General features: G+C 39.0%; 1 protein-coding gene across 1 annotated transcript in view; it reads right to left on the bottom strand.

Annotated features, from left to right (window-relative positions):
- hk2 (hexokinase 2) overlaps nucleotides 1-12258 on the bottom strand; it is a 140671-nt gene that overhangs the window by 47287 nt on the left and 81126 nt on the right. The window contains 1 exon segment of the mRNA NM_213066.1: nucleotides 3090-3394. Coding sequence (NP_998231.1) covers nucleotides 3090-3394 — 305 coding nt within the window.

Here is a 12258-nt window from a genome sequence, read left to right as displayed (position 1 = left end):
TTGCAGCGTGTGTCCTGTCAAACAGATGAAGCAAACTTAGTTCTCTCTGTCACCATAAATATAATTAAAAACAAAAATATTGGAAATCAGATGTGTCCACATGAATAAATAAATGTTTAAATATACAAAAAAAAAAAAAAAAAAAAAAAAAAAAAGAGCGTACATTTAAATAAATCAACATTAATAAATATATGCATGCTTGGCTAATAAATCCACAATAATTTAATACATAAATAAAAAATATATGAATTAATATTAAAAATGAAAATATTTTTTGCACTAAATGTATACATAAATGCATAAATAAATGCTTAAAAAGACACTTGCCTAAAAATGTTAATAAATTGCATAAACACTTGATAAATTGCATAAAAATGTACAATTTAATGTGTTCAAATGCTATTTTTTCTTATTAATATATAATAATAATAATAATAATAATAATAATAATAACAATTATAAAAATAATTATAATATCATATGTTTTAAATTCAGAATTTCCAGTATATTCCAGCTTGTTCTTTTCAAACTTACCCATCATATGACTTTTGTATACTTGGAATTTAGTGGTTGATTCAATTGGAACAATATTCCATTTTTTTCATGAAGGTTTTTTTGTCCTTTTTTTTTGTTGTTGTTGGTTTTTTTTTTTTTTTTTTTTTAAGCTTGACAGATATACCCAGCAGACACACAACATCATAAAATGTTAATATTAGGTTAGATTTAAGTTGCCAGCGACTATGAACAAAGTTATTTTGCCATCCAGTAACGGCGTGAAATGACATTAATATTTGGTTGATTTTAGGTTGTGTTGGAAAGTGATCAAAATCCAATGTCAAGCCAACATTTTAAACCAACGTCATATTGACCTCAAATACTGACATTTATTCGTCACGTCTAATAGACATCGAAAAGACATCTTTTTGGTAACATTTACACAACATCAAGCTGTAACATCATTTGACAATGATATTTTGCTGTTTTTTGGTTGCGTTGCAAGGTAACCAAAATGCAGTGTCTGTCTGATGTTGAACATTGACTGAATTATATAACTTTTATATACTTGGAATATACTGTGAAAAATGGTTCATTTGGAGCACTATAATTTTTTTTTGCCTTTTTATTTTTTTTTTTTTATGGAGCTTGACAGATATACCCAGCAGACACACAATGTCATAAGTTAATATTAGATAAATTTTGATGCCCAATAACAAATGATGTTGATATTTGGTTGATTTTAAGTTGTGGTAAAAAGTGACCATAATCAAATGTCGAGTCAACATTTTAAACCAATGTCATATTGACGTCAAATGGCAACCAAAATCCAACATCTAATAGACGTCATAGTGGTGGCATTCACAAAACGTCAAGCTGTACTGTAAAATTTGTTTGATTTTAGGTTGTATTAAAAAGTAACCAATACCCAACATCGAGCCAACCTCTTAAATCAACGTCATATTGACGTCAAATAATGATATTTATTCTTCAGGTATGGCAACCAACATCACAAGTCTGATAGATATCATAGTTGTAACATCCACACAACATCAACCTTATCATCATTAGACGTTGATATTTGGTTGATTTTAGGTTTTCTTGTTAAAGTGACTAAAATCCAGCAGAGCCAACATCTTAAACCAACGTCCTGTTGACGTCAAATACTGACATTTATTCATCAGGTATGACAACCAAAAGCCAGCGTCTTAAAGATGCCATATTGGTAACGTCGAAACAACGTCAAGGTATAACATTGTTAAATGTTGATATTTGATTGTTTTAAGGTTGCATTGAAAATTAACCAAAATGCAACGTCTGTTTGATGTTGGACATTGATTTCAGCCAGACGTTGGGTTTGTCAAATGACGTTGTGTAGGGTTGTCAACATTTATTGTTATGTCGGTGCACCGCAATGCAGACGCTGACAATTCAGTATCGGCTCAGTAATAGATTATAACCGGTCATCACATACTGATATCATTTATCTAATATGTGCCATGTCACGGTAACTTACTATGGCGAGGGAGGAGAGCGCTAGCAAAAAAGCTCTTACTACTTAAAAAAATGTAGAAACTGTGCACAATTCACTTTGTGTGTTTTCCTTGTGTGTTTGCTGGGCAGTCTTTCACTAACACTGAATCCTCTATTTCACTGCGAGCGAGAAAATGAAAAGTAAGCTCCATTTCTTTCTCTCTGACTTTTTCTCCCCTCTCGGCTGTTACAGCGATACCTCTGAATACAGACACAAGCGTATCTACAAAGAGTTTTCTCTACCGGTGTGTCATGGATCAGCTGTGATCACTGCTGCCTTTATCATTGTCACTCCTTAGTAAACAGCGCCAGAGCGTTAAAGCCAATCACAAAGCCCTTTCTGTTGAGCGCATGACCAATCATAGGGGTGTAAGAACTCACTCAGCAGGGCTTATAAAGCGAGCAGGATATTTACATTTGCTTTTTTGCTGTAAATGGCTCATGCTGCTCTGTGCATGTACTTGAGTTTTTAAAGGTACAGTTTATATATCTGACTGTATTAAAGAACAAAATTATATTACAAATAGTATATAAATATTAATATATTTATACATTTTAATACAAGAATTATTGTGCTGTGAAGAAAACATTGTGTATGGAAAGCATCGTCAGTGCTCCATGATGCACCATGATATTGAATTGTTGGCATGATGATCGAAACCGAACCGAACCATGACAAACCTAACTTTGGGATACAACATCTATCTGACGTCATGTTGACGTCCTGTGCCTGCTGGGTACTCTGTGTGAATATAGTTTATAGTAAATAACCATTGCTTTTATAAAAATAAAAAAATAAAAAAGCCAAAACTTCTACTTTACAATAAATAATTTAGAGCTCTCTCACGTTTTCAGCTTTTTTTGTTCAGTTTTTTTGGTTTAGTTTTTTGAGCTTGACAGATATGTGCTCCAAGTGAATATAGTTTATCATAAATAAACCATTGTTTTACGAAAAAAAGCCAAAAAAAATCAACTTTCCAGGAAAAAAGGCTTTTCAGAAGGTGGTGTTTGGAGAATAAAAAATTCTTTGAATGATCAAAAATGTAGTTTCTCATTCTAACCTGTTCCATCTGGTGTGGAGCGCACAAAGGTGGGCAGCATTTTGACGGTGGCGTTGTTGTGTGTTTTTTTAGCCAGGCCTCGTTTCATTTCCTCCTCCATCCTTTTCTTCACCTCCAGGAGCTGATCTCGACCGAGACGCAGTGTGTCCAGAACACGCTGACGTTCTGCATGCTGCTTCGCCAAGCGGTATGCCACTGCAGTGACCATGGCAGCCCCTTTACCGCTGCCATCCTCAGAGCGCAAGAAACGCACGTCACAGTCTGGAACCAAAGACCTCACCATCTTATTCAGACGCCGAGCAAACCTGCGGAAAAAAAAACACAGTGTGAGTGAGAGATGGAACCAAATGGGTCCAAAAGCGGAATAAAGAAAGAGGAAAAAGAAAAAGGAGAGGAATATATGAAAGTTGCACAAGAGCTGAAGGTAAAAAAGAGAAAATAACAGTAGCTCATTAAAAAGAGAAGAGGTTTCCAAGTACAGATAAAGTTTTTTAGGTTTTTTTTTTTTTCAGAGTGGATGCAGTGTGGTTTGGCAATTCTAGTTATGTGAACTTGAAAAAGAATGATAAAAATGGCAAAAAATAAATCAATTAAAATCTTGTTAAAATGGCCTTGATCGAACAAGTGGATTTTGAAATAACACGTGATGGTGTAGTTATTGTTTTTTTTTGCTTTTTGCATGATAGGAATGACTTTTTGCGAAAATCTTATATAAGCTTTGGACTGCAAGAAACTGAATGAAAAAAAGAACAAAAGCAAAAAGTCAAACAAACTCCATTAAACGTGTATTATTATTACATGTAAAAATTATTTCTTTTTGGAAAGACACTATATACTGTATTAATGGGAACCAGAAACGGCACTTCCGCTACGCTCGCCAACATATTTGTGTCTGATATGGTCAAACTCATAAATGAGAACAAATGAAGTCGATATTTTGCTAAAGAATTAACAAATACTGGTTAAGATGCTTCTGATGATAGCTTGAACTGTGTTTTATTCCTTTAAATCGGCGACATGTCTGTCTCAGCTGTACATTTATTCATGGCTTCAGTAGCGTTTTCTGTGGCCATGAACTTTAAGAAATACAGCGCGTTACTGGTGATCAGAAATCTAACCCAAAAACAACTGTATTTTAAGACAGTGATTTGCTGAACCGTAAAGTGTACTAATAACCTCCAACCTCCAAGTGAAATTTGTTTCCAAGTTGTTCACAATAAACTCCAAACAGCAGCCAAGCTCTCAGGGCATTTACAGTGAAGGCTATTATTACTACACACCGGGATGTGCTTATCATTCAAAATGTATTTAAAGATGAAGCGTTCCTGATCACAGAAAGTGATGTACATCTCAGGAATTACCATCCACAATATTTATTTCTGTCAAACACAGCAGATCGCACAGGGTGCTTGTGTGTTTGACACACAGACTCATGAGGGAGAGCACGCTCTTAAAAAGCTAATTTAAATGGATTGAACATAAAACTGTATTGGGATTACATTACAATAATGATACTGTAAAAGGAATCTTATGAAATTGAAAATAGTAATTTGTAGGGCTTGACATTAACACCCACCAGCCTAACAAATGCGGGGTAGATTTCAGCTGCGGCAGGTTAGACAGACACCCACACTAGCCACAATGGCTGCTTGAAAGTATTTTTTTTTAATTGTCAGAGCTACCTCGTCTCTAAAGATTAGAGCTTTAGTTTATGATCGTTTGTCTATATGTAAACAAATGTCCTTTTAGAACTGAGAACTGACCAATCAGCTTTAGCTTTCGGGAAACTAATTCTCAAACAGACTATAGAATACACAAGACATGTCACTCGTATTGTTTTGAATGGGGAAAAGTGTAAGGGTCAATATAGCGAATGAAGCTCCGCCTACTAGTACAGAAGCCAATCATTGATTGATATTCAATTCAATTCAATTCAATTCAGCTTTATTTGTATAGCGCTTTTACAATGTAGATTGTGTCAAAGCAGCTTCACATAAATGGTCATAGTAACTGGAACAGTGTGGTTCAGGTTTTAGTGTTTAAGTTCAGTTCAGTTCAGTTTAGCTCAGTTCAGTGTGATTTAATCATTACTGAGAGTTCAAACACTGAAGAGCAAATTGTAAACTGATGATATAATATAATATATCATTATATAAACTGATGATTCTCTGGGGAAAAAGCTCAGACTAGGCATGTGCTTTTACGACACTTCATGTGCTCAAACACGCAGGAATCTCAGCGAATATTTGCTTCATGGGCTTAAAAAATATCTCCACATAAAGCTTGAAATCTGTGCTTTTAAATGAACGACTGCACTTGAAAACCAAAGTTTTTTTGTAACCTGTATGAAACCAACGCGAGGTACAGTCCATCCTGTTAAATGCACATCACATGACAGCAACTACCTGAACGCCCACAACCTTGTAAACAAAGACTCGCTGTCATTTCTTGAGGAGAATCACCATCAAGACCAGGTTGTGAATTATTTAAGAAGACAAGCGCAATCAGACGAGGCATTATTCAGAGGATAATAATGTATAGAACAGCCATCAATGAGGTTGATGTCGTGATAACTTTTCCTTTCGAGTGTGCAAGCTCGAGCAACCTGAAGATGACAATTTTATTTAATTCGAACACTTAGAAAAGAAACTTAGACTGTAGTTGTTTAATTTTATTGGCGGTTCCAAATATGTAATGTAATCGTAAGCTTGGCAAGCAGTTTTGAAGAATTTGATGTTTCCCCATTCAGACAGAATGCCCAAGCATATTGCCCGAGAAGTGTTTCAAATATGGCCATTGAGTGAAATGACTTGCCTTAAAGAGACTTTGTCTTAGACAAACACAGAACACCCAAATAATGCAGTGCTTTATACTTTTCTACATAAATAAAACTTGTATCAGACAGCAAGGTTTTGTCAGCTTGTCATCCTCTAAGAAAACAGTTGATGACTGCCTAGCAACCTACAGAACCACCACCCCATCCCCAGTCCACAGTAAAATTGTCAAGCGGTGACCGGTCAGTTGTGATAATAAGGTTGGGGACCACTGGTCTAGACTACTTTTGATGTACGTACAAACAAAAAATGCTGCTTCACAAAGTCAAGTTCACAGAGCCCTGACGGTGTGGTTGAGTTGAACATAGAGTATATTTACATGGGCAACAATACTTTAATACAATTTTACATGATCACAACAAGACTCTGATTAAAAGTCTACAATGTAAACAGCAATTTTTGATTACCTTAATCCAACTAAAGTTATAACCGAACTAAACAGAAATGTAAATCAAGACGTGGAGTATTTGACGTACGGTATCAATAAAAACACTCTTCCACCAGTTCTTCGAATTTGCGTCAAAAACCTTAGTTTGTCTAAGGGGCACGGAAATGCCCTTGACTGAATGTTAAACTGCTGAACTGCAGTTGAAGTCGAGGAACTGAAGATGAAAAACCCAAAATTACATGAGACTGCAGGAAGCGTGAATAGCCTGGTGATGCAACATTCAAAAAGCACTTCATGTAATTATATAATTGTCTTATTCAGATTAAGGCAAATAACTATTAATGATGTCCATGTATATGTAGTCAGTACTGTCTTTAAAGTAAGTAAAAGATCCAGATGGGCATGCTGCTGATTTGACTCAGAAGGGCACTTTTTTTGTCAGATGGCTCATCGGTTTGACTTTCATTCATTCACTGTCATTAGTTTTAAAAAGCATCCGGTCCATTTTTGTATAGCTATATTTTTCTGGAATGCAGTAATTCTACAGGTGCCTGATGGATAGCTGTGGAGCAAACATTAATCATATTATTCCCTCTAGTGAACGCATAAAAATCGTCAAAAAATCGTAATTTACTTGAGTGCACGCCTCAATGTCTCGCCCCTCAGTTTGAAGACCCTTGGTCTAGAGAACAAACCATCGTTATACAATGAATTGCATATTTACTCTAACTTGCCCAATTAAACTAAGCCCACCGCAGCCCTGGAAACCCATTGGTCTAAACTATGAACTCCTGCAATTGAATGCAAAAGTTTTTTTCTTTTTTTGCTGTAACACTTGGAACACACATGAATTCAATTGCAATTATTTTACACTGCAACCATACTTTCTCAGTGTATAAGAACAAAACTAACCCCCAACATTGTTTTGCACTAGTTAGGGACCGAGCACCGAACGGTGCAAGGCCCTATTGGAATTGCTCCGTTTATTAGGGACCGAGCACCGAAACGGTGCGTAGGCCCTATTGGAATTGCTCCGTTTTTTATTATTATTATTATTATTATTATTCCGCCCCCTATCGGGGCACTTTTGAGGGTCTAAACATGCCCGAAAACTCATGAAAATTTGCACACACACCAAACCCGGTGTAAATAGCAGGTTGATATGGGTCTCGGAAGTGGGCGTGGCAAAATGACTCGACAGCGCCACCTAGAAAAATTAAACGGACGAGCCCCCGATCCACGAATCACACACATGCACGAAAATTGGCACACACCTCAAAAATGCCAAAACATACGAAAAAGTCTCTTGGAGCCATATCTCAAACCCAACAGGAAGTCGGATATTTTTGACTTCCTGCGGCGAAAAAGTGGCGTTTTTGCCATTTCCAGGCGTTGTGTTTTAACGAACTCCTCCTAGGGATTTTATCCGATCGACACCAAAATTGGGTTTTGTCATCTAAAGGCCTTGGCGATGTTAAATTGCGAAGCTTTAGAGTTTTCGTCGATGGGCGTGTCCGTGGCGGCCTCGCAAACTTTGACGATTCGCCACAAAAGAGGAAGTCGTTATAACTCAGGCATACATTACCCGATCTGCGTCAAAATTCACACGTTTGATAAGAGTCCTGACCTGAACACGATTACATGCCAATATCCAGATACAGAAATAGCGCCACCTACTGGCCACAGGAAATGACATGTTTTACACTGTAACAAACTCCTCCCACAAATTTTATGGTATCAGCACCAAAATTGAGTGGTGTCATCTGAAAGCTCTATCGGTGATATATTGTAAAGATCTAGAGTTTTTGCAGAGGGGCGTGTCCGTGGCGGCATGACAAACCTCAACGCTTCGCCAAGGAACGGGAAGTCCTCATAACTCAACCACACAAAGTCTGATCAGCCTGAAACTTCATATGGTTGATATACGTCATCTCTTGAACACATCCACATAACAATATTGAAGTGGGCGTGGCAAAATGACTCGACAGCGCCACCTAGAAAAATATAACGGACGAGCCCCTGATCTACGAATCACGCACATGCGTGAAAATTGGCACACACCTCAAACACGCCAAAACATACGAAAAAGTCTCTTGGAGCCATATCTCAAACCCAACAGGAAGTCGGATATTTTTAACTTCCTGCTGCAAATAAGTGGCATTTTTGCCATTTCCTGGCGTTGTATCTTAACGAACTCCTCCTAGGGATTTTATGCTATCGACACCAAAATTGGGTTTTGTCATCTAAAGGCCTTGGCGATGTTAAATTGCGGAGCTTTATAGTTTTTGTCGATGGGCGTGTCCATGGCGGCCCCGCAAACTTTGACGATTCGCCACAAAACCGGAAGTCATTATAACTTAGGCATGCATTATCCGATCTGCCTCAAAATTCACATGTTTAATAAGAGTCCAGACCAGAACACGTTTACATGCCAATATCCAGATACAGTTATAGCGCCACCTGCTGGCCACAGGAAATGTCATGATTTACAGAGTAATAAACTCCTCCCACTATTTTTTTTTGTATCAGCACCAAGTTTGGTGGGTTGTTATCTGAAAGCTTAAGTGATGATATATTGTCAAGATCTAGAGTTTTTGCAGAGGGGCGTGTCCGTGGCGGCATGACAAACCTCAACACTTCGCCGTGGAACAGGAAGTCCTTATATTTCAACCACACAAAGTCAGATCAGCCTGAAACTTCACATGGCTCATAAAAGTCCTCTTCTGAACACATCCCCAAAACAGTAATGAGTCAGTCATAACGCCACCTGCTGGCAGAAGGTAGATAGGCTTATAACTCAGCCAAACAACATCCGATCTGCCTGAAACTTCACATGGTTGATTAAATTCCATTACTGAAGGCATCTACATGCCAATCTTAAGTCACAGTTATAGCGCCACCTGCTGGCAGATGGTAGTTTGCATTATAACTCAACCACACAAAGTCCGATCTGCCTGAAAGTTCACATGGTTGATAAAAGTCCTCTCCTGAACACATCTACATAACAACATTGAGTCTGTCGTAGCGCCACCTGCTGACAAAAGGCAGTTTGGCTTATAACTCAGCTAAACAATGTTCGATCTGCCTGAAACTTCACATGGTTGATAAGATTCCTCTCCTGGTGACATCTACATGCCAATCTTGAGTCACAGTCATAGCGCCACCTGCTGAGAGGAGGAGGTTTGGCATAAATCTGTGATTTTTTCAGATTTTTTAAATATATCGGCTTAAATTATTACTGTTCGCTGTTCTCTGTCATCCTGAGGCCACCGGGTGGCGGTGAGCCCGGGTGCGAGGTCCCTATCATCGCTGCTTGCAGCTTTAATTAGGGACCGAGCACCGAACGGTGCAAGGCCCTATTGGAATTGCTCCGTTTATTATTATTATTATTATTATTATTATTCTTTTCCGGAATGAATCGCGATTTTGAGGGGCTAAACATGCCCGAAAACTCACGGAACTTTGCACACGCCTCAGAAGTGGCGAAAATTTACGTTTATTATGGGTCTCGGAAGTGGGCGTGGCAAAATGACTCGACAGCGCCACCTAGAAAAATTAAACGGACGAGCCCCCGATCCACGAATCACGCACATGCACGAAAATTGGCACACACCTCAAACATGCCAAAACATACGAAAAAGTCTCTTGGAGCCATATCTCAAATCCAACAGGAAGTCAGATATTTTTAACTTCATGTAGCGAAAAAGTGGCATTTTTGCCATTTCCAGGCGTTGTATTTTAACGAACTCCTCCTAGGGATTTTATCCGATCAACACCAAAAGTAGGTTTTGTCATCTAAAGGCCTTGGCGATGTTAAATTGCGAAGCTTTAGAGTTTTCGTCGATGGGTGTGTCCGTGGCGGCTTCGCAAACTTTGACGATTCGCCACAAAACAGGAAGTCATTATAACTCAGTGATACATTATCCGATCTGCCTCAAAATTCACACGCTTGATAAGCGTCCTGACCTGAACACGTTTACATGCCACTATCCAGATACAGTTATAGCGCCACCTGCTGGCCACAGGAAATGACATGTTTTACAGTGTGACAAACTCCTCCCACAAACTTTATTGTACCAGCACCAAATTTGAGTGGTGTTATCTGAAAGCTCTAGCGATGATATATTGTGAAGATCTAGAGTTTTCGCAGAGGGGCGTGTCTGTGGCGGCATGACAAACCTCAACGCTTCGCCATGGAACAGGAAGTCCTTATAACTCAACCACACCAAGTCCGATCAGCCTAAAACTTCACATGCTTGATAAAAGTCCTTTCCCGAACACATCCCCATAACAATAGTGAAGTGGGCGTGGCAAAATGACTCGACAGCGCCACCTATAAAAATTAAACGGACGAGCCCCTGATCTACGAATCACGCACATACACGAAAATTGGCACACACCTCAACCACGCCAAAACATACGAAAAAGTCTCTTGGAGCCATATCTCAAACCCAACAAGAAGTCGGATATTTTTAACTTCCTGCGGCAAATAAGTGGCATTTTTGCCATTTCCAGGCGTTGTATTTTAACGAACTCCTCCTAGGGATTTTATCTGATCGACACCAAAATTAGGTTTTGTCATCTAAAGGCCTTGGCGATGTTAAATTGTGAAGCTTTAGAGTTTTTGTCAATGGGCGTGTCCGTGGCGGCCTCGCAAACTTTGACGATTCGCCACAAAATCGGAAGTCATTATAACTCAGGCATGCATTATCTAATCTGCCTCAAAATTCACATGTTTAATAAGAGTCCTGACCTGAACACATTTACATGCCAATATCCAGATACAGTTACAGCGCCACCTGCTGGCCACAAGAAATGTCATGATTTACAGAGTAATAAACTCCTCCCACAAAATTTTTCGTATCAGCTCCAAGTTTGGTTGGTTGTTATCTGAAAGTTCTAGCAATTACATTTTGTTAGGGTCTGAAATTTTCACAGAAGGGCGTGTCTGTGGCAGCATGACAAACCTCAACGCTTCGCCATGGAACAGGAAGTCCTCATAACTCAACCACACAAAGTCCGATCAGCCTGAAACTTCACATGGTTGATAAAAGTCCTCCCCTGAACACATTCACATAACAATATTGAGTCACAGTCATAGCGCCACCTGATAGCAGAAGGTAGTTTGGCTTATAACTCAGCCAAACAATGTCCGATCTGCCTGAAAATTCACAGGTTAGATGAGATGCCTCTCCTAAAGACATCTACATGCCGATCTTGAGTCACAGTTATAGCGCCACCTGCTGACAGGAGGAAGTTTTGCATAAATCTGTGATTTTTCTCAGGTTCTTTATATATATCGGCTGAAATTAATATTGTTCGCTGTTCTCTGTTATCCTGAGGCTACCGGGCGGCGGTGAGCCTGGGTGCGAGGTCCCTATCATCGCTGCTTGCAGCTTTAATTATTATTATTATTCTTCTCTCCAATGAATCGCGATTTTGAGGGGCTAAACAAGCCCGAAAACTCACGCAACTTTGCACACGCCTTAGAAGTGGCGAAAATTTACGTTTTTTATGGTCTTCGGAAGTGGGCGTGGCAAAATGACTCGACAGCGCCACCTAGAAAAATTAAACAGACAAGCCCCCGATCCACGAATCACGCACATGCACGAAAATTGGCACACACCTCAAACATGCCAAAACATACAAAAAAGTCTCTTGGAGCCATATCTCAAACCCAACAGGAAGTTGGATATTTTTGACTTCCTGCGACGAAAAAGTGGCGTTTTTGCCATTTCCAGGCGTTGTATTTTAACGAACTCCTCCTAGGGATTTTATGCTATCGACACCAAAATTGGGTTTTGTCATCTAAAGGCCTTGTCGATGTTAAATTGCGAAGCTTTAGAGTTTTCGTCGATGGGCGTGTCTGTGGCGGCCTCGCAAACTTTGACGATTCGCCACAAAACAGGAAGTCGTTATAACTAAGGCATGCATTATCAGATCTGCC

The sequence above is a fragment of the Danio rerio genome, chromosome 5, assembly GCF_052040795.2.
Source record: "Danio rerio strain M-AB ecotype USA chromosome 5, GRCz13ab, whole genome shotgun sequence".
Classification (NCBI taxonomy): Eukaryota; Metazoa; Chordata; class Actinopteri; order Cypriniformes; family Danionidae; genus Danio; species Danio rerio.
Note: the sequence above shows the minus strand (reverse complement) of the source record. Positions and strands in the feature narration are given on the sequence as shown.